Source organism: Melospiza melodia, chromosome 5 (genome assembly GCF_035770615.1).
Source record: "Melospiza melodia melodia isolate bMelMel2 chromosome 5, bMelMel2.pri, whole genome shotgun sequence".
In the NCBI taxonomy this organism is placed as follows: domain Eukaryota; kingdom Metazoa; phylum Chordata; class Aves; order Passeriformes; family Passerellidae; genus Melospiza; species Melospiza melodia.
The window spans coordinates 92,138,521-92,161,370 of NC_086198.1; the positions used below are offsets into that span (position 1 = coordinate 92,138,521).

The 22,850-nt window shown below is 58.2% G+C and overlaps 3 protein-coding genes across 3 annotated transcripts; 2 read left to right on the forward strand and 1 right to left on the reverse strand.

Moving 5' to 3' along the window:
• Positions 1-8,449: 8,449 nt before the first annotated feature.
• On the forward strand, positions 8,450-11,628 carry LOC134419098 (vasotocin-neurophysin VT-like). Its single transcript, XM_063158067.1, has 3 exons — positions 8,450-8,584; positions 10,262-10,463; positions 11,374-11,628. The coding sequence occupies exons 1-3, from the start codon at positions 8,465-8,467 to the stop codon at positions 11,556-11,558; spliced, it is 507 nt and encodes a 168-aa protein (XP_063014137.1). The 5' UTR covers positions 8,450-8,464; the 3' UTR covers positions 11,559-11,628.
• Positions 11,629-15,363: 3,735 nt separating this feature from the next.
• Positions 15,364-16,799, forward strand: LOC134419099 (neurophysin 1-like). The gene is made up of 3 exons (XM_063158068.1): positions 15,364-15,483; positions 15,567-15,768; positions 16,665-16,799. The coding sequence occupies exons 1-3, from the start codon at positions 15,364-15,366 to the stop codon at positions 16,712-16,714; spliced, it is 372 nt and encodes a 123-aa protein (XP_063014138.1). The 3' UTR covers positions 16,715-16,799.
• Positions 16,800-17,171: 372 nt separating this feature from the next.
• Positions 17,172-20,352, reverse strand: MRPS26 (mitochondrial ribosomal protein S26). Its single transcript, XM_063157869.1, has 4 exons — positions 20,090-20,352; positions 19,010-19,147; positions 17,976-18,099; positions 17,172-17,741 (listed from the first exon to the last, which is right to left on the reverse strand). Exons 1-4 carry the CDS (start codon positions 20,350-20,352, stop codon positions 17,610-17,612), a joined length of 657 nt encoding a protein of 218 aa, XP_063013939.1. The 3' UTR covers positions 17,172-17,609.
• Positions 20,353-22,850: the final 2,498 nt, after the last annotated feature.

Here is a 22,850-nt window from a genome sequence, read left to right on the forward strand (position 1 = left end):
CCTCCATCCCAAATTTCCTCCATCCCAAATTTCCTCCATTGCAAATTTCCTCCATTCCAAATTTCTTCCATCCCAAATTTCCTCTGTTCCAAATTTCCTTCATCCCAAATTTCCTCCATCCCAAATTTCCTCCATCCCAGATTTCCTCTATCCCAGATTTCCTCCATCCCAAACTTCCTCCATCCCAAATTTCCTCCATCACAAATTTCCTCCATCCCAGATTTCCTCCATCCCAAATTTCCTCCATCCCAAATTTCCTCCATCCCAAATTTCCTCCATTCCAAATTTCTTCCATCCCAAATTTCCTCCATTTCAAATTTCCTCCATCCCAAATTTCCTCCATCCCAGATTTCCTCCATTCCAAATTTCTTCCATCCCAAATTTCCTCCATCCCAAATTTCCTCCATTCCAAATTTCCTCCATCCCAGATTTCCTCCATCCCAGGTTTCCTCCATCCCAGATTTCCTCCATCCCAAACTTCCTCCATTGCAAATTTCATCCATCCCAAATTTCTTCCATCCCAAATTTCCTCCATCCCAAATTTCCTCTATCCCAGATTTCCTCTATCCCAAACTTCCTCCATTGCAAATTTCCTCCATCCCAAATTTTTTCCACCCCAAATTTCCTCCATCCCAAATTTCCTCCATTGCAAATTTCCTCCATCCCAAATTTCTTCCATCCCAAATTTCCTCCATTGCAAATTTCCTCCATCCCAAATTTCTTCCATCCCAAATTTCCTCCATCCCAAATTTCTTCCATCCCAAATTTCCTCCATCCCAGATTTCCTCTATCCCAAATTTCCTCCATCCCAAATTTCCTCCATCCCAAATTTCCTCCATCCCAAATTTCCTCCATTCCAAATTTCCTCCAGGTTCCCTTTGTTCTGCAGGGAGGGGCAGGAGCCACACAGAGCAGGGGTGGGAAGGGAAGGGAAGGGAAGGGAAGGGAAGGGAAGGGAAGGGAAGGGAAGGGAAGGGAAGGGAAGGGAAGGGAAGGGAAGGGAAGGGAAGGGAAGGGAAGGGAAGGGAAGGGAAGGGAAGGGAAGGGAAGGGAAGGGAAGGGAAGGGAAGGGAAGGGAAGGGAAGGGAAGGGAAGGGAAGGGAAGGGAAGGGAAGGGAAGGGAAGGGAAGGTGTGTTGTTGGGACACCAGAGCAGGGCTCATCTCCCCCTCCCTGCAGGTTCTCAGAGCCTTCACCCCCCAGTTCCTCCTCCTCAACCCTCTGGCACCCTTGGCAGCTCATTTCACCTGCTATGTCCCCTCTTGCAGGGGATTCAGGGATGAATTTCCCACATTTTGGAGCTCAGGGAAGGATCCCCTGCCCCAGCTGGGTGTGAATCCCCCTGGTCCCAGGGCACTGAGACCCCTGTGGGCAGCGGGGACCCTCCCTGCAGCCCAGGCTGGGGGTGACACAGAGCCAGGACCCAGAGCCATCCCTGTTTCTGCCAGTCCATGGTGACAGGAGTGTGCTGCTGCCAGCCCCAGAGCTGCCTTTGCTTTTGCTCTCCCCTCTCCCAGCACTTTCCCTGCCTTCTGTTCCTTGGAGAAAAGGAGGAAGAGGCAGGAGAGCCGTGGGTGGCCCTGATGGGTCACTCTGGGGACAGAGTCCTGCCCTGCACCCCAATGCTGCAGCCCAGCCCCTGCTTTGGGCTGTTTGTGCACCCAGGGCTCTCTCCCAGCCCCAACCCCTTCACTCCCCTCCAGTGTCCCCTCCCAGAGCAGCATCAGTCAAAGCAGCATCCCTCAAACCAGCATCACTCCCCAAACCAGCATCCCCCAAACCAGCATCACTCCCCAAAGCAGCATCCCCCAAACCAGCATCCCTCCCCAAAGCATCATCCCTCAAACCAGCATCACTCCCCAAAGCATCATCCCTCAAACCAGCATCACTCCCTAAAGCAGCATCCCCCAAACCAGCATCCCCCAAACCAGCATCACTCCCCAAATCAGCATCCCCTAAATCAGCATCCCTCCCCAAAGCAGCATCCCCCAAACCAGCATCACTCCCCAAAGCAGCATCCTCCAAAGCTGCATCTCTCAAACCAGCATCACTCCCCAAAATCAGCATCCCACAGAGGAGCATCCCACAAAGCAGCATCCCCTAAACCAGCATCCCTCCTTAAACCAGCATCCCCTAAACCAGCACCCCTCCCTAAATCAACACCCTACAAAGCAGCATCCCCAAATCAGCATCCCACAGAGCAGCATCCCCAAATCAGCATCCCTCCCTAAATGAGCATTCCCTAAACCAGCATCCCACAGAGCAGCATCTCTCCCTAAAGCAGCATCCCAAAAATCATCATCCCTCCCTAAATCAGCATCCCCTAAACCAACATCCCACAAAGCAGCATCCCCCAAAGGAGCATCCCCCAAAGCAGTATCCCACAAACCAGCATCCCTTCCCAAATCAGCATTCCACAAACCATCATCCCTCCCTAAAGCAGCATCCCAAAAATCATTATCCCTCCCTAAAGCAGCACCCCACAAACCAGCATCCCCTAAATCAGCATCCCACTAAGCAGCATCCCTCCCTAAACCAGCATCCCAAAAATCATCATCCTTCCCTAAATCAACATCCCCCAAACCAGCATCCCACAAATCAGCATCTGTCCCTAAACCAGCATCCCAAAAATCATCATCCCTCCCTAAATCAGCATCCCACAAGCTAGCATCCCCCAAATCAGCATCCCCCAAACCAGCATCCCCCAAATCAGCATCCCCTAAACCAGCATCCCCCAAAGCAGCATCCCTCCCTAAACCAGCACCCTACAAACCAACATCCCTCCCTAAACCAGCATCCCAAAAATCATCATCCCTCCCTAAACCAGCACCCCCAAAAGCAGCACCCCTCAAACCATCATCCCCCAAAGCAGCATCCCTCCCTAAAGCAGCATCCCATAGAGGAGCATCCCACAAAGCAACATCCGTCCCTAAACCAGCATCCCAAAAATCATCATCCCTCCCCAAACCAGCATCCTACAAACCCACACCCTGCAAAGCCGCATCCCACAAATCAGCATCCCTCCCTAAACCAGCACCCTACAAACCAACATCCCCCCCTAAACCAGCACCCCCAAAAGCAGCACCCCTCAAACCATCATCCCCCAAAGCAGCATCCCTCCCCAGATCCCCCACAGCAGGTTTATTTCCAGCCCCAGGCCTGTGCTCTCCCTGGGAGCTGGGCAATGCAATTGATTGCAGCCTGAGCAATTTCCTCTAATGCTGTCCCTTCAAGCATCATTTTTTATTTTTTTTTTTTGGACAAATCCATCCCTTGTTGGTCAGTGACCTCCCTGTGTGACATCCCCAGCCCAGCAGGGTGGATTTGGCCCTGGCAATGATCAAAGCTGTGCCCCAGCCAATCTTAACTTTGCCTGTGCTGCCTTTAAAGAGGCATCAAAGCTGTTTTCCAGCTGTCAGGGAGGCAGAGCAGCATCTTGAGCTGTGCTGAGAGGGGAGGAGGGGCAGGATCCCCTCCCCTCCATCAGCCAGGGGCCAGGGTGACAGTGACAGAGTGACAGAGCCATCTGAGGAGCATTAGAGCCCTGGGCAGGGGCAGGGAGCTCCCCCTTGCCAGCCTGGCCCTCTCCATGGGACGCCTTCCAGAAGCTTCTCCTTCCCTGCTGCATCCCCCTCCAGCCACAGACAGGCAAGAAATGCAAAAATCAGTGAAATTCACCCCATTTTCCAGCATTCCTCTGGTTTATCCTGATGGAATATTGGCACTGCAAATCAGTGAAATTTATCCCATTTTCCAACATCCTTCTGGCTTATCCTGATGGAATATTGTCACTAAGATCACTGAAATTCATCCCATTTTCCAGCACCCCTCTGGCTTATCCTGATGAAATATTGTCACTACAATCAATGAAATTCACCCCATTTTCCAGCATTCTCTGGCTTATCCTGATGGAATGTTTGTCACTAAAATCAGTGAAATTCATCCCATTTTTAACATTTCTCTTTTTTATCCTGATGGAATGTTGTCACTACGTCCCATTTTCCAGCATCTTCTGGCTTATCCTGATGGAATGTTGCCACTAAAATCAGTGAAATTCATCCCATTTTCCAGCATTCTCTGGTTTTTCCTGGTTGTAATGTTGTCACTGCAAATGAGTGAAATTCATCCCATTTTCCAGCATCCCCTGGTTTATCCTCATGGAACGTTGCCACTGTGAAATACACCCCATTTTCCAACATCCCTGTGGTTTATCCTGATGGAATGTTTGTCACTAAAATCACTCAAATTCACCCCATTTTCCAGCATTCCTCTGGTTTATCCTGATGGAATGCTGGCACTAAAATCAGTGAAACTCTTCCCATTTTCCAACATTCCAGCTTTGTCCTGGTTTGTTGTTGTCACTCTCATTCACCCTGGTGAAACTTTGCCCCTGGAGCTCTGGGTGCTGCAGCCCAGCTCCATCACCTCCCTCCCGTCCCCTGCCTCCAAAAGGGAGACAAAGCCCCTCTGGGAAGCTCCTGCTGCTAATGAAGGAAGGGGGAGGTTCAGCTTGGAGATTTGGGAGGATTTCTCCATGGAAAGGGCTCTCCAGCCCTGGCACAGCTGCCCAGGGCAGTTTGGAGTCCCCATCCCTGGAGGGGTTGAACAGCCATGTGGATGTGGCACTTGGGGACATGGCCAGTGGTGGCCTTGGCAGTGCTGGGGGATTGGTTGGATTTGATGATCTCGGAGAGCTTTTCCAACCTCACAGATTCCATGATTTCCATGGCTGAGCCCCTCTGGCAGCCCCAGACCCTTTGCTGGTGTGGACAAGAGCTGGGGCCGTGTTTGGGCTGAGCAAGGGGGCAGATCTGAGGCTGCTGCCCCATTCCCAATCCCTTTGGGATCTCCCTCATTCCCGAGGGGAGCTGGGATGGGGATGGCAGCACTGCCACCCTGCTCAGTGTCACTCTGAGCCTCTGGGGGCTGCCAGGGGAGCAGGAGCATCCTCTGGGGTAGAGCAGGGACGTGGCAGAGCAAATCCTTGCTGGGGACACAGGGAAGGGACCTGGGGCTGCTGCTGGAGGATTTGGGGTCGGGCTCTGAGCACCCCAAGCCCTCATTTGGGGGCAGGATGTGGGATGGGGGCCCAGCAATACCCTGGGAGCATCACAGCCCATCAGGGCCGGCTCTGCCCACCCCTGGCATCCCTTATCCCACCACTCACCCCAGGTGACCCCAATATTTCCCTCCCAAACCCCTTTTTTGTGTTTCCCACCCCTTCCCCCCTCCCTTTTCCCACCCTTGATTCCCGTAAGTGATTCCGCGGCTGCGGAGCCTCTGCAACTCGGAAAAAACATTTTATTAACCTTCCTTGACTTTAAAGAGCATAATTACATTTTAATCTCATATTCCTGCGTTATCATTCCAGACACAGAGTCATTTGAATGCAGATCGTTCCCGGCTAATGTAATTTTACGATACAGTAATGAAGAGACGGAGCACGAGCCCGTAACACCCAATTTAGAGCTGACATTTGGGGCTCTTTTAAAGAAAAGTTTTCCCAGCCGAGGGCTTCGTGCGTCCTCCTCGGCCCTGCAACGTAAGAGGGTTTGGGTTCCTGCTGTGAAGGGATGGCTTTGGATGGGGAAATGAGGATGGTGTTCACGATGTCGGTGTTCAGTCCCCCACGGGGGTGATTCAGCATCACGGGGCAGATCTGGGAACTCGCCGCTCCCTCGGTCCCAGCGAGGGCTGAGTCAGGGGCTGGGGCCACCCTCAGCCCCTCCAGGGGAGGGAATGGCCCTGGTGTCACCCAGCAGAGCCCAAAGCCCGGGACTGTCACCTCCAGGTTGATCCGTGCTCCAAAATCGCTGGGCAGGAGCTGGGGGTGGGCTGGGAGCCCCAGCACTGATGCATTAAATGCTTCCCTGCGTGCCTCAGTTTCCCTTGGGGTCCAGCCCCCTCCAGCATCGCTTCCTGTGGAGATTTTCAAAGCATTTTGGGACAAACACCAAGGTTTTCCGTGTTGATCAATGTGATCCCACGATCACCGTTCCCTTTGGGATGCTCAGGCAGAGCAGCCCCTTCCCCACCCAGGGTAGCACCCTCTGACTGGGGCTGGGGGTTTTGTCCAGCAGAACAGGGATTAATGAGGGGGAGAAAATGAAATGGCCCTGGTGTCACCCAGCAGAGCCCCCGAGCTCAGGATTGTCACCCCCTGGGCTGATCCACGCTCCAAAATCACCGGGCAGGAGCTGGGAGCCCCAGCACTGAGGCATTAAATGCTTCCCTGCGTGCCTCAGTTTCCCTTGGGGGTTCAGCCCCCTCCAGCATCGCTTCCTGTGGAGCTTTTCAAACCAATCTGGGACAAACACCAAGGTTTTCCAGGGAGGATTGCAGTGGGATCACTGTTCCCTCTGGGATGCTCAGGCAGAGCAGCCCCTTCCCCACCCAGGGTTGCACTCTCTGACTGGGGCTGGGGGGTTTGTCCAGCAGAACAGGGATGTTAATGAGGGGGAGAAAATGAGGGAAACTAATGAGGGGAAGGGGAAAAACATGTTCAGCTACCCCAAGTGAAGCCCAGGCTGATTTTTATGGTTCTCTGCCTCAATTCCCCACCTTATGTGAAGATAAGGATAAAACCACCCCAAAAGTGGGACCACAGCTGGCAGCACCCCCACACTGTCCAGCCCCCTCCCAAACAAACCCTCCTGGTCACTGTGAGCCAGGCACAGCATTTTTGGGGGGCAGAAGAACAGAGTGGATACTCACAGGCACTGAATTCCTCTCTGCACATTCATTTTCCACATTGCTGAGGTTGCCCTCGGTGTAGCTGGAAAAGGGAGCTGGGAGCAGCAGGAATGTTCATGGCTGGATGGGGCAGGGGGATGATGATGGTGTTTTTCCTGTCCAGATGTTTCTGCCAGCCCATGGTGACAGGAGTGTGCTGCTGCCAGCCCCAGAGCTGCCTTTGCTTTTGCTCTCCCCTCTCCCAGCGCTTTCCCTTCTGCTTTCCTGGAGAAAAGGAGGAAGAGGCAGGAGAGCCGTGGGTGGCCCTGATGGGTCACTCTGGGGACAGAGTCCTGCCCTGCACCCCAATGCTGCAGCCCAGCCCCTGCTTTGGGCTGTTTGTGCACCCAGGGCTCTCTCCCAGCCCCAACCCCTTCACTCCCCTCCAGTGTCCCCTCCCAGAGCAGCATCAGTCAAAGCAGCATCCCTCAAACCAGCATCACTCCCCAAAGCAGCATCCCACAGAGGAGCATCCCACAAAGCAGCATCCCCTAAACCAGCATCCCTCCTTAAACCAGCATCCCCTAAACCAGCACCCCTCCCTAAATCAACACCCTACAAAGCAGCATCCCCAAAGCAGCATCCCACAGAGCAGCGTGCCAAAAATCAGCATTTCTCCCTAAACCAGCATCTCTCCCTAAAAGAGCATCCCTCCCTAAAGCAGCATCCCAAAAATCAGCATCTCCCCCTAAACCAGCACCCCAAATCAGCATCCCTCCCCTAAAGCAGCATCTCTAAAGCAGCATCCCTTCCCAAAAGCAGCATCTCTAAAGCAGCATCCCTTCCCAAAATCAGCAACCCTCCCTACATCAGCATCCCCAAAATCAGCCATCCCTCCCCAAAGCAGCATTCCTCTTGGGCCAGCAAGCTCCCAACAAACACCACTTCCCAAACCATCTCCCCTTCAGACCAGCATCCCTTCCCAAACCAGCATCTCTCCCAAAATCTGCATCCATCCCAAACCAGCATCATTCCCAAACCAAAACCTTCCCAAAACCTGCATCCTGCCCAAACCACATCTCCTGAATGAACATCTGTCCCCAAACCCAGATCCATCCCAAAATCCACATTCTTCCCAAACCAGCATCACCTCCAAACCAGCATCTCAAAATCTGCACCCTTCCCAAACCCACATCACCTGAATGAACATCTGTCCCTAAACCCACATCCCTCCCCAAACTGCATCCCAAAATCTGCATCTTTCCCAAAACCACATCTCCTGAACAAACATCTGTCCCCAAACCCAGATCCATCCCAAAATCTGCATCCCAAAATCCACATCCATCCCAAACCAGCATCACTCCCGTATCAAAACCTTCCCAAAATCATATCTCCTGAATGAACATCTGTCTCCAAATCCACATCCCTCCCCAAAATGCCTCTTCCAAACCCCCATCCCTCCCCAAATCAGCACCTTCTGGAGGATCACCTCTCCCTGAACCCTCCCAAGCCCATCCAGGGCTGGCCCGTGCCCCTGGAGCAGCCAAGGGTGGGATTCACCAGCCCCGAGTGCTGCTGCACTGAATCATCTCAGTTACAGATTTGCTTGGATGCCATTTGGGAGGAAAAAAAAAAAAAAAAAAAAAAAAAGAAAGGAAAAAGGAAAAACAACAAAAAAACCCGAACCCACCCCTCTTCTTCCTCCTCCTCCTCCCCGGGGAAGGGGTGATGGCTGCATAAATAGCGGCGCTCTCAGCACGGGGCCAGAGAGCCGGAGCAGCTTCCCCTGCACCATGGCCGAGCCTTCGCTGCCCCTCTCCTTCCTCTGCCTCCTCGCCCTCTCCTCCGCCTGCTACATCCAGAACTGCCCCCGGGGCGGGAAGCGAGCGCTGGGGGACACGGCCGTGAGACAGGTACGGGGTGGAGATGGGGACACGGCCGTGAGACAGGGACGGGATGGAGATGGGGACACAGCCCTGAGACAGGGACGGGATAGAGGATGGGGACACGGCCGTGAGACAGGGACGGGATAGAGGATGGGGACACGGCCGTGAGACAGGGACGGGGTGGAGATGGGGACACAGCCCTGAGACAGGTACGGGATAGAGGATGGGGACACAGCCCTGAGACAGGGACGGGGTGGAGATGGGGACACAGCCCTGAGACAGGGACGGGATGGGAGATGGGGACACAGCCCTGAGACAGGGACGGGATGGAGGATGGGGACACAGCCCTGAGACAGGGACGGGATGGAGATGGGGACACAGGTACGGGATAGAGGATGGGGACACAGCCCTGAGACAGGTACGGGATGGAGATGGGGACACAGCTGTGAGACAGGGACGGGGTGGGAGATGGGGACACAGGTACAGGATGGGAGATGGGGACACAGCCCTGAGACAGGGACGGGATAGAGGATGGGGACACAGCCCTGAGACAGGTACGGGGTGGGAGATGGGGACAGGGATGGAGCCCGGGAGGGACAGGGGGCTCTGGGGGTCACCTCTGGGCACCGTGGCACTGTGCCACCCTCCCGGGAGCAGAGGGGATTTGGGGTGGGACAGTGGTGGAGGAGTGACAGCCCCAAAGTGCTGCTGGCACCTGGAATGGGGCTCAGCAGAGAGTCCTGCAGGGCTGGGGGCAGCAGGACAGGACAGAGCATGGACAGGGGACAGGGAGGGCATGGGGACCTTGGTCATGGGGACAGAGAGCTCATGGGGACACCCCAAAGCCGGGACACGAGGTCACCATTGCTGATGGCAGCGTGGCACCTCCAAGACCTGCAAGAGGGGCTGGTGGGGAGCTGCTTTCCATCCTTCATCCCTTCCCTTTCCATGCCAGAGGGGTTCCCAACGGGACACACCACAGCTCAGCAGCCCAAAGGGGCTGCCAGGGAAGGGCCCCAAACCCAGACTCCATCCACAACCTCCACATCTCCATCCACACAACCTCCACACATTCATCCAGCTCCATCCACAGCCTCCATACATTCCTCCAGCTCCATCCACAACCTCCACACGTCCATCCACAACCTCCATATATTCCTCCAGCTCCATCCACAATATCCACATGTCCATCCAGCTCCATCCACAACATCCACATCTCCATCCACAACTTCCATACATTCCTCCAGCTCCATCCACAACATCCACACATCCATCCACAACATCCACATGCTCATCCAGCTCCATCCACAACATCCATACATTCCTCCAGTTCCATCCACAACCTCCACACGTCCATCCAGCTCCATCCACAACCCCCATACATTCCTCCAGCTCCATCCACAACATCCACATGTCCATCCAGCTCCATCCACAACATCCACATGTCCATCCAACTCCATCAACATCCACATGTCCATCCAGCTCCATCCACAACATCCACATGTCCATCCAACTCCATCAACATCCACATGTCCATCCAACTCCATCAACCCCCACACCTCCATCCAGCTCCATCCACAACCCCCACACGTTCCTCCAGCTCCATGCCCAGGGCTGCATCCCCATGAGGGTTTCTAACCCCGGGCTGTGCACGAAGGGTTTGTTGGGGTTTGTTGGGGTCACTGAGGCAGCTCCTCCCCGCAGTGCCTGCCCTGCGGTCCCGGCAACCGAGGGAGCTGCTTCGGGCCCGGCATCTGCTGCGGCGCGGAGCTGGGCTGCTACCTGGGCACGGCGGAGACGCGGCGCTGCGCCCAGGAGGACGCGCTGCCCTCGCCCTGCCAGCCCGAGGGGCGGCCCTGCAGCTCCGGCGGCCGCTGCGCCGCGCCCGGCATCTGCTGCAGCGCCGGTAACCGGGAACGGGCACAGAGGGCGGGAGGGGACGGGGAGGGCTCGGCGGGGAACGCAGAGCTGCCGGGGTGGGATGGGTTTAGGGAGGGGTGGAGGGGAAGAGGGGTTGGGAGGTGATTTGGGGATGGTGGGTTCAGGGTGGGGGTAAGGAAGGAGTTGTTCACTGGGAGGGTGGGGAGGGTCTGGCACGGGGTGCCCAGAGTAGCTGTGGCTGCCCCTGGATCCCTGGAAGTGCCCAAGGACAGGTTGGATGTGGCACCTGGGACAGTGGGAAGTGTCCCTGCCCATGGCAGGGGTGGCACTGGATGGGATTTAAGGTCCCTTCCCAAACCATTCCATCAGTCTGTGGTCTCAAGCCATGACTTTTCTCACTTTTACCCCAATTCCCTCTCTGGGCAGGGATGGACAGGATATTGGGAAGGAATTGTTCCCTGTGAGGGTGATGAGGCCCTGGCACAGCGTGCCCAGAGAAGCTGTGGCTGCCCCTGGATCCCTGGCAGTGCCCAAGGCCGGGTTGGAGGGGGCTTGGAGCCACCTGGGATAGTGGGAGCTGTCCCTGCCATGGCACAAGATGTTCTTAGAGGTCCCTTCCAACCCAAACCATTCTGACTCTAAAGGTCTGGGCTCTCAGCCCCTTCCCGTCGCACCATGAGCTTTTCCTGGCCAGCACAGCCTCCCTGACTTGCCAGAAACCCCATCCCTGCTCCCTGCTCAGGACAGATAAATGAAATGATGGAGATTAGGTTTGCCTGGGGGGTTCATTAGCAGGGGAAGGAGCTGAACCATCATTTTCGGGGTGCGAACTGTGCTGGTTCCCCAGGCTGCCACCAACCCCTTCCCCAGCCATAAACACCTCCCCGAAGATCCCAAATAACCCGAGCCACTCCACCTTTATCCTCCCGCGGCAGAGACGTGCACCATGGACAGCGCCTGCCTGGACGAGGGCGGCGAGGGCGCTCAGGAGGCGGCGGACGAGAAGAACCTGACGCTGCTGGACGGCTCGGCCGGGGATCTGCTCCTCAAGCTCATGCACTTGGCGAACCGGCAGCAGCAGCAGCAGCAGCAGCAGCAGGGCAAGCACCCCCTGCTCTGAGCCAGGGCGTGGGGAGGCCCGCTTACCCTGACAGACCCCCCCAGCTCGGCTCTGTACATACCCGACCCAATAAAAGCCCTCGTGCACTGTGCTGGCATCGTCCTGGGCACTGGGGGTGGCTCCTGGGGGTTCCAGGGGGTCCGGCTGGGGCTCAGGATGGGGCTGCTGGAGGCTCTTCTGTCCCCAGATCCAACCATGGGATCTGGCTGGGGCTCAGGAAGGGGATATTGGAAGGTCTTCTGTCCCCAGATCCAGGGGATGTGACGGGGGGCTCGGGATGGGGGTGCTGGAGAGTGTTCTGTCCCCAGATCCAGGAGATCTGGCTGGGGGTCAGAATGGGGCTGCTGGAGGATTTTCTGTCCCCAGATCCAGGAGATCTGGCTGGGGCTCAGGAAGGGCTGTTGGAGACTCTTCTGTCCCCAGATGCAGCCATGGGATCTGGCTGGGGCTCAGGAAGGGGCTGTTGGAGGATTTTCTGTCCCCAAATCCGCCCAGATTGCAGTGGTTTGGCTGGGCGGGGTGCAGGATTTGGGCTCTGTCCTTTCAGCTCCCAGGCAGAGCTGGAATTTGGGATCTGGCCATGGGGTCCCACCCAGCAGCACCCCCGGCCCCAGGGGACTGGGGACAGCTGGGATGTGGCACTGTCACCTTACCTCGTGGCCAAGCCTCTCTTTGGGGCAGACTTGGGGCCTCGCTGCCTTCAGCAATCAGCACAGCATCTACTAAAAATGATAAAAAGTCAGGAAAAGGAAGAAGCACCCCAAATCCCTCAAGAGCTGAGAGGTTTGGGCTCCCAGCTCCAAAGACCCCCCCAGGGCTGGTCCCATCTTTCCCCATCCCCTCTGGACACCCACAGGGAGGATCAGTCCCCGTTATCCCCCAGTCACCCCCAGGATTTGGGGTATCCCCACCCTCTCCCGGCTCTCTTACCCTGCAGGGTCCTGGCTCCGAGGTCTCTCCAGGCTGGCACTGGCCAGGGCACAGGGGACAGCTCGTCCTTTATAGTGTCCCTGAGGGAGGTGGCACCTCCCGGGAGGTGGAGCTCCCTGGCACTGGCGGGATCAGGGACACTCCCTGTGCCCCCAGGGGATGCAGGATGGATCCAGGACCTGCAGGATCGATCCAGGACCTGCAGGATGGATCCAGGATCTGCAGGGTTGATCCAGGACCTGCAGGATGGATCCAGGACATCCAGGATCAATCCAGGACCTCCAGGATCGATCCAAAACCTCCAGGATTGATCCAAAACCTCCAGGATGGATCCAGGACCTGCAGGATCGATCCAGGACCTCCAGGATCGATCCATGACCTGCAGGGTTGAGCCAGGACCTGCAGGATGGATCCAGGACCTCCAGGATCGATCCAGGACCTGCAGGATTGATCCAGGACCTCCAGGATCGATCCAGGACCTGCAGGATCCATCCAGGACCTCCAGGATTGATCCAGGACCTGCAGGATCGATCCAGGACCTCCAGGATTGATCCAGAACCTGCAGGATCGATCCAGGACCTCCAGGATTGATCCAGAACCTCCAGGATTGATCCAGGACCTCCAGGATTGATCCAGAACCTCCAGGATTGATCCAGGACCTCCAGGATTGATCCAGGACCTGCTTCCCACATCCAGTGTCTGATCCCAGCCCTGGGGAAGGAGGGCAACCCCAAATCACCCCAAAATCATTGGGAAAGGGGTGACACCAGCATGGATGGGGGACTCCAAGCTGGGATGAGGGAACTGGGCTCTCAGCCCAGCTCCAGCACTTGGATTTTCCAAGATGCAGGATGTGAACCCCCAATATTCCTGCAGCACTGGGAATGTGTAGCTGAGCTGGGAATGCTCTGTCTGATGAACACCTCAAAATCAGGCAAAAATCACAGAATCACAGAATCACAGAATTTTCAAGACTGGAAGAGACCTATAAGATCATCTAGTCCAGCCGATGTTCTAACTGTTCAACTAGATCATGGCAGCAAGCGCCACATCCAGTCTTTTTTTGAATTCTTCAAGGGATGATGCCTCTACCACCTCACTGGGTAAATGATTCCAGTTTTTGACCACTCTTTCTGTGAAGTATTTCCTTCTTACTTCTAACTTACATCTAGCTTGAAGCACCAGGGGCTGATAACTGGAGTTTTCCCCACTTTTCTACCTGAGACACATCTGGGCACCCCTGGAGCAGCCACAGGGGCTTTGGGGGGACAATTCCCTCCCTCCATCCCCTGCTGCAGCCAGAGCTGAGCTGCTGGGGCAGCTGAGCCCCATTTCCAAGCCATTTCCATGTTTGCCAGTGCCTGCCTTGTCCCCAGGGACTGGCCCTGACCCGAGCTGGGTGACAGGGACCTGGCTGCCCTCATGGCAGCCTCGCTAAGTGGTGGATTTTGAAGCAAGGCAGAGGGACAGGAAAAGGTCATGGCTGTCCAGCTCTGGGCTGCCTAATTCCCAATTAAGGCAGTGCAGGGTAATGATCTCAGTGGACGTCAAGGTTTGTCCTCAGCAAGGAAATTTATTCAAGCTGGGAGCTCCTAATTGGGATAAGGAAGGCAAGGGGTGAGCAGGACCTTGGGTGGTTGCGTCAGCCTTCGGCCTCATCCTCGGTGCTGCCCCTCAGGGAGGAGGAGGGGGGGCTTTGTGTGCTGGTGATGGGGCTCAGGACACCACCCTGAATCCCTGTGTGCAGCTCCAAGGAGAAGCAGTGGGGAAATTTGGGATTTCAGGCCTTTGCCTGGGAGGTTTGGTGTTCTCAGGTGGCTTTGGAGCTGTGGGATGAAAGTGGGCGGGGATGGGCTGGGGGTCACTGTTATCCCAGAGAGGGATGAGCCCAGTGCTGAGCATCCCCCAAAGGCCAGGGCCTACAAGGACATCCCCATGGATGATCCCAGAGGATTTGGGGCTGCTTCCTCCCACCCAAAGGGATCTGAAGCCAAGGGAAGCACACACCCTTCTCACCCCGCTCCTGATGGACACATCCCACCTGCAGCTGCCTTCCTTCGTCCCTCCCCTCTCCATGCCAGAGAGGTTCCCAACGGGACACACCACAGCTCAGGGGCCCAAAGGGGCTGCCAGAGAAGGGCCCAAGCCCAGACTCCATCCACAACTTCCACACATCCATCCAGCTCCATCCACAACCCCCACACATCCATCCAGCTCTATCCACAACCTCCCCACGTCCATCCAGCTCCATCCACAACCTCCATGTGTTCCTCCAGCTCCATCCACGACCTCCACATGCTCATCCAGCTCCATCCACAACATCCACACATCCATCCAGTTCCATCCACAACTTCCACGTGTTCCTCCAGCTCCATCCACAACCCCCACACATCCATCCAGCTCCATCCACAACCCCCACACATCCATCCAGCTCCATCCACAACCTCCACACGTCCATCCAGCTCCATCCACAACCTCCATGTGTTCCTCCAGCTCCATCCACGACCTCTACATGCTCATCCAGCTCCATCCACAACCTCCACACGTCCATCCACAACCCCCACACGTCCATCCAGTTCCATCCACAACCCCCACACGTCCATCCACAAACTCCACATGTCCATCCAGTTCCATCCACAACCTCCACACGTCCCTGCCAGACTCATCACTGAGGAGAAAACCAGCACCTTGTCCTTGACCTCACGTCCTCGACCTCTGGCTATTAGCCGAGCCCTCCGCTGTGGGAAGCAATGCCTTGTGGTTTTTAAGGAGCACTGGTGACGCCGGTGCCAGAATCCCTAAGCAGGAGCCAGGACTATAAATACAGGGCCAGCAGTTGGGATGAGCAGCCACAAATCCCCCCTGTCCCGCCGCCATGTCCTGCAAGGCTCTGGCTCTCTGCCTCCTGGGGCTCCTGACTATTTCCTCTGCTTGCTACATCCAGAACTGCCCCATCGGGGGCAAACGGGCTGTGCTGGACATGGACATCAGGAAGGTAAGTCCTGGGAGGGCTTGGAGCACTCCCAACCCCCATCCCTCCCTTCTCCCAACCTTTTTCTGCCCCCGTTCCCCGAGCAGTGCCTGCCCTGCGGCCCCCGGAACAAGGGCCACTGCTTCGGGCCCAACATCTGCTGCGGGGAGGAGCTGGGCTGCTACATCGGCACCACGGAGGCGCTGCGCTGCCAGGAGGAAACCTTCCTGCCCACGCCCTGCGAGTCGGGACGCAAACCCTGCGGCTCCGGAGGGAGCTGCGCCGCCCCCGGCATCTGCTGCAGCACCGGTGAGGGCGGCACGGCATCCCGGCATTGCTGTGCCCAGCCCTGGCACAGCCGGGAGGGAATTCAGCGCTCTCAGAATAGTGGGAGAGGGGAGGATGGCCAAGGGATTCTTTGTCCCATCCGTGTGTCCAGACCAGTCCAGACGCCAGGGATGAGACTGGGAGGGTTTGGGGCAGAGGGAAACAGACAGCCAACAAATTCTGGGGGCTGAGCAAGTGCAGGAGCCATGTCCCATCTGCTCTCATCAGTTTTTCTCAAAATCCCACCCTCCTCCCTAAATTAAACTGGCAGGGATCCTGCTGTAAATCCTGGAAAGCATCAGAGAATGGAGTGAGCAGGAGCTCAGCAAACCCCAGTGCTGGGGGCTCTCTGGGGCTGGTTTTGGGGGTGTCCCTGGATGTTTGAGGCATTTCTGGGGGCTGCTTTTGGGGATCTCTGGGAGCTGGGTCTGGGGAGTCCTCGAGGGCTGGTTTTTTGGGTTCTTGGGAGCTGGTTCAGAGGTTCCTGGGGGCTGTTTTGGGGGGTCCTTGGGGGCTACTTTGGGGATTTCTGGGAGCTGTTTGAGGCATCTTTGGGAGCTGGTTCAGAAGGTCCCTGGGGGCTGTTTTTGGGGGGTTCCTGGGGGCTGTTTCAGAGATTTTTAGGAGCTGTTTCAGGGATCTCTAGGAGCTGTTTTGGAGAGTCCTTGAGGGCTCTTTTGGGGGTTCCCTGGAGCTGTTTCAGGGATCCCTAGGAGCTGTTTCAAGGATCTCTGGGAGCTGTTTGAGGGATCTTTAGGAGCTGTTCCAGGGACCTCTGGGAGCAGGTTCAGAGATCTCTGGGGCCTGTTTTGGGGGGTCCCTGGGGTCTGGTGGGTGCTGCTTGATTTCACACCACACTCCCCCCTGTCTCCCCTCAGAGGGCTGTGGCACTGACTCATCCTGTGACCAGGAGCTGCTGTTGGTGTAGCCCAGCCAGGAGAGAACCTGCAGGATCCTGCATCCATCGCCGCCCCAGCCCCACCCTGGGCTGTGATTCAGACTGAAGTGATGAGCTTTGAGCTTAACTAGAAATAAAACTTGGACAGAAAAACAACCCAGCCACAAGTCTGTGGGTTTTGTGTGCTCGCTGGGTTGAGGTGCAGGCTTGGGAGAAGATACTTTTAGGGAAAAGTAGAGGTAAAAAGTGAGGGTTTCAGGTCAATGAACTGAGGGAGGGAGGGAGGGAGGGAAGGAGGGAGAGGGACCTGCAGACCATGGCTGAAACACAGCAAACTCCAGGCTCAGCCCAAAACCAGAAGTTTTAGGACAAAGCTGACTGCCTGCAAGACCCCAACAACCCAGAACACCCAAAGCCACTACAATTTTATCTGTATTGATGAATAAATTAAGCCTAAAGGGAGGAATGAGACACCAGAAATCCTGGATCATTCAGACACATTCTTATTCAGCCACACCAAGGGATGTGCAAAGGAGGGTTTGAAGTGTGAAATCAGGATTACAATTAATTCCTTCCCCCAACAACAGAAACAAGGGAAGGTCAGTGTTTCCTACAAATTCACTCAGCCCTCCTTTGCCTTTGGAAGCATGCAGAGGAGCTGACAGCGAGGAGCTGAGCCAGGCTGTGCCTCAGGACTGCTCCTGCTCCCCCCACATGCCGTGTGTGTGTGAAGGATCCAAACACGTGGGAGGTGGGATCACAGGCACAGCAACAGGGCTGAGCTGCAGCCTCCAAGCTCCCCTCAGCGTTAACCCTTTGGAAGCAGCACAGCCAGAGCCCTTCTCCAGCACTTCTGAGGCCAATTTATACATTCCAAGGAAGGATCTGTGTGTTCTGGGGGCTCTGCACACCAGAGCCAGGGCTGCTAGGAGAGCAGCGTGCGCCTGACGACGCGCCCGTCCCTGTCGATGGCGAAGTTGTAATTGCGGGGCTTGTCCAGGCACTCCTCGATCCGAGCCTCCAGGTTCTCGGGGGTGATGAAGTTTTTGGCTTCCTCCTGAAGCAAAGCACAAGGATTGTCCCCCCTCAGGATTATCCCAGCCTGTTCCCAGAGCTCTGGCTCAAGCTCCCTCCCTATCCACGCGCTGTCAACACCCCTGGAAGGCGCTGGTGCTTGTGGTTCCCAGCTGCCAGCTGAGAAATCCGTGGAAAACAAGCCCACGGCTCCCACATGGCTCCCTGGCAGGGAATTCTGGCAAGCTGCTCCCCAGGAGGCACCAGCTGCTCTTACCTGCAGCTGGAGAACCTCCTTCTCCTTCTCCTCCAGGAAAGCCTCCATTTTCCTGGCCTGTTTCTCTGCAATCTCTGATTTCCTCCTCTTCTGCTCCTCCTCTTCTCTCCTGAGTCTCTCCTCTCTGCCAGGCAGAAAGGAAAATGTCATGGAGGAGGTGACACATCCACCCAGAGCACCCTGACTTGGCCCTCAGCAGCAGAAGGCACAGGAACCACGAGAGCTGCACAGGCAGATTTATTCCAACAGGTCAGGATTTCCCAGAACCACAGAATCAGTCAGGGTGGGAAAGGCTGTGTCCTCTTGTTCTCTGCTCCCAGGCAGATCCTGACCCATCCTGGCTGCACGCTCCTGTCAGGGAGTTGAGGACAGTGACAAGGTCTCCCCTGAGCCTCCTTTGCCCAGGCTGAGCCCTCCCAGCTGCTCCTACTGGGATCTGAGTTCCAGACCCTTCCCCAGCTTTGCTGCCTTTCCCTGGAATATTCCAGCATCTCCAAGTCCTTCCTGAACTGGGGGGCCCAGAACTGGGCACAGCACTCGAGGTGTGGCCTCACACAGGGGAAGAATCCCTGCCCTGCTCCTGCTGGACCATTCCTGATCCAGGCCAGGAGCCTGCTTGGTCACCTGGGCACTCTGCTGGCTCGTGTCCAGCCTGCTGTCCATCTGTCCCCCAGGTCCCCTCCTGCCTGGCTGCTGTGCAGAACCCCACACCTGCACTTGTTATCCCTCATTTCCTTGGGTGCAGCCTGTGCAGGTGCCTTACAGAGCCCTCCTGCCCTGCAGCACACCCACACCCAGCTCAGTGCCACCTGCAAATCTGCTGCTGCTGAACTCAACCCCCTCATGGAGATCATCAGCAAAGGCATCAAACAGGGCTGGGGACACCCTGAGCCCCGGGGACACCTCTGGTGTGACCATTCCCCACCGGGCCTGGCCACCAACCAGTTCCTAACCAGGAATGACCCTGCCCAAGCTTCTCTGTGCCCAGCTGTGCCCGAGCAGTGCCCGCCGTGCCCTGCAGGGGCCGTGCTGACCTGCGGGCCCTCTGCCGGCCGTTCTCCTCCTCGTTCCAGGCCATCAGCCGCCGGTGCTCCTCCAGCTCCTCCGGAGAGCCCTCGGCGGTCAGGCGCTCCTCCCGCTTCTTCTGCAGCACCTCGGCCCTGAACTCCGCCCTGCAGGGCCGGGGGAGGGCGCTGAGCTCCTGCCCGAGCGGGGTCTGCCCGGACTGCCCCAGAGCAGAACCAGCCCCAGCACCCGGACCCAGCACCCTGCCCCTGCCCTGCCCCTCAGCGCTCCCAGTGCCACCCTGCCCCTGCCCCTCAGCGCTCCCAGTGCCACCACCCTGCCCCTCAGGGCTCCCAGTGCCACCATCCTCACTCTTCCCTGCCCCTCATCAGTGCAAACCCCACCGCCCTCCCCACCCCCGAGATCTCCCGGCTCCCGTTACAAAGTGCCCCACAGCCACCCCTCCACCGCCCCGCTGTCCCTCACAGCGGCCCCAAATGGCCACAAGGCCACACTCCCCTGCCTCACAGCCCCATATCCAGCCTCCCACCCCGCAACCCTCTCTTGTTCCACATCAGCCCCCCAGCACTTCATTCAGCCTCCAACTCCACACCCAGAGCCACCCCCAACCCTCCCCTGCCCCACAGCCCCATACACCTGCCCTGCCCCACGGCCAGTCCTGTCCCCAACAAAGGCAGCCCCCAAAAACCCCATACCCAGCTCCTGCTCCAAACTCAGCCAGTCCCTTTCCCAAACCCACAACCACCCTCAGCCCCATAACCAGTCCCAACCTTCCCCTGCCAGTCCCTTACCCACACCCACAACCACCCCCAGCCCCATAATCGGCCCCAGCCCATGTCCGACCTTCCCCTGCCCCATAACCAGTCCCGACCTTCCCCTGCCCCATAACCAGTCCCTTTCCAAACCCCCAGCCCTCCTCAGCCCCATACCCAGTCCCGACCTTCCCCTGCCCCACAGCCGGTTCCTTACCCAAACCCACATCCACCCCCAGCCCATGTCCGACCCCCCCTGCCCCACAGCCGCCCCTGCCTGCAGCCCCCATCTCCACGGCCCCAGCCCGGCCCAGCCCTGCCTCGCAGCCCCGGTACCGGAGGGCGCTGAGCACCAGCCGGTGCTGCCGGTACCGCTCCTGCACCACCAGCAGCTCCTCGGGGTCCACGGGCGGCGGCAGCTTCACCCGGCCCACCTTGGACTTGGCGGGGGGGTCGTGCCGGGTCTTGCGGCCCCGCGCCGGCACCGCCCGCGGGCCCCAGGCGGGGCAGAGCCCCGGGAAGGAGCCGGGGCCGGGGCCGGAGCCGAGCCCCGGGAGCGGGACGGGCCCCGGGCGGCAGCGCCTCAGCGCCCGCAGCATGGCGGCGCCTGACGGACCGCGCGGCGCGGAGAGTGACGTCACACCTGTGCGCCGCGCAACCGGAAGGGGAGCGGGGCGTGATGGGAAATGGAGTTCGGGAGGGGAGAGGGACGCGGACACCCGTGGGGACAAGGGACAACCTAGAGGGGACAGGGACAGCCGTGGGGCAGGGACACTCTACACGGGACACGGGCACCGGCGGGGATAGGGACACCCTACACGGGACAGGGGCACCCGTGGGACACAGACAGCCAGGGGGCACGGACACCGGCAGGGACAGGGATATCCTACACGGGACAGGGACAGCCAGGGGACACGGATATCCGTGGGACAGGGACACCAGCGGGGATAGGGACACTCTACACGGGACAGGGACAGCCAGGGGACACGGATATCCGTGGGACAGGGACACCGGCAGGGACAGGGATATCCTACACGGGACAGGGACAGCCAGGGGACACGGATATCCGTGGGACAGGGACACCAGCGGGGATAGGGACACTCTACACGGGACAGGGACAGCCAGAGGACACGGACATCCGTGGGGCAGGGACACCCTACAGGGGATAGGGACACCCATGGGACACGGATATCCGCGGGGCAGGGACACCCGTAGGACATGGACATCCATGGGGCAAGGACGCCCTACACGGGACAGGGACAGTCAGGGGACACATGGACACCGGCTGGGATAGGGACAGCCAGGGACAGGCAGGGGACGCGGACATTCGTGGGGCAGTGACACCCTTCACGGGGACAGGGAAATCTGTGGGACACGGACACCGGCGGGGACAAGGAGACCCGTGGTACAAGGACAGCGGCGGGGACAGTGACACCCTATACGGGACAGGGACACCCCACGGGCACCTACGGGACGGGGACAGCCCCAAGGGACAGGGACACTGCCACAGGACAGGCCTGGGGACAGGGAGAGGCCTGGGGACAGGGAGAGGCCTGGGGACAGGGACAGCCCCACGGGACACGGCACCCCAAAATCGGACGCCCGCCCCCTGGGACACGAATTGCCACCCAAGGATCCCAAGGAACGCGACCCCCGCCCCCCCCGGGCACGGCATCCCCCTGGGGACACCGCTGTCCCCGCTGTCCCCATGCCAGCCCCGCCAGTCCCTCCATCACCATCACTCTCACAGATCCCCCCCAGCCCCTTTATTCCCCTCGGGGGGTCCCGGGTCGCTCCCGCGGGGTTCGGTGCCTCCGGTCAGGGGCGCAGAGCGGGGGGCTGCGGGAGAGGGGCGGGGGAAGCGGTCAGTGCCGGTACCGGGGACCCCCAGATCGGTCAAACCCCACCCCGGGGACCCCCCAGATGGGTCAGACCCGGTCCCGGGAACCCCTGGCATGGGTCAGTCCCCGCCCCAGGGACCCCCAGCCTCGGTCAGACCCAGTCCCGGGGACCCCCAGGACCCCAAGAATGGATCAGTGCCCTTCCCGAGGACCCCCCGGGATGGGTCAGTCCCGGTCTCCCGGACCCCCCAACACCCCCAGATGGGTCAGTCCAAGTCTTAGGGACCCCCAGCACCCCCAAAATCTGTCAGACCCGCTCCCGGGGACCCCCAGGATGGGTCAGTCCTGGTCCCGGGGACACCCAGCACCCTCAGGATGGGTCAGACCCGGTCTCGGGGATCCCCCAGGACCCCCAGGATGGGTCAATCCCGGTCCTGGGGACCCCCAGATCGGTCAGACCCCGTCCCGGGGACCCCCAGGATGGCTCAGACCCCGTCCCAGGAACCCTCCAGCACCCCCAGGATAGGTCAGACCCGGTCCCGGAGACCCCCAAGACCCCCAGGATTGGTCAGACCCCGTCCCAGGAACCCTCCAGCACCCCCAGGATAGGTCAGACCCGGTCCCGGAGACCCCCAGACCCCCAGGATTGGTCAGTCCCGGTGTTGGACACCCTCCAGCACCCCCAGGATGGGTCAGACCCCGTCCCGGGGACCCCCCCAGGACCCCCAGCCCCGTCCCCGCTCACCGGCAGCGGCTCCTCCCGCCGGGGGGGACACGGGAGGGGACGGCAGCGCCCCAGAGGGGACGGGACCTGCGGGAGGAGGGGGGAAAAAAGGGAGAAAAGCAGCCGGGATTGGGGGGGGGTCACCCCATGGATGGGGGGAATTCCAGGGTGGGCGAAGTGCGAGGGATTCGGGGAGGAAGGGAAATGGGAGGGCATGATAAACACGGGAAAAGGGGATGAACTGTGGGGGGGGATAAATCAGGGAGGGGGAAAAACTGGGGGATTTTAGCCCTTGGGGGTGATAAACCCTGATAATTCAGTGAGGGGGATAACCTGGGGCAGTTTTAGCCCGTAGAGTTGATAAACACGGATAATTCAGGGAGAGGAATAACCCGGAGTGATAAACACAGATAACTCAGGGAGGGGGATATACTGGGGTGGGATTTATAGCCTGTGAGAGTGATAAATCCGGATAATTCAGAGAGGGGGACAACCCAGAGAGATAAACCCGAATAATTCAGGGAGAGGGATA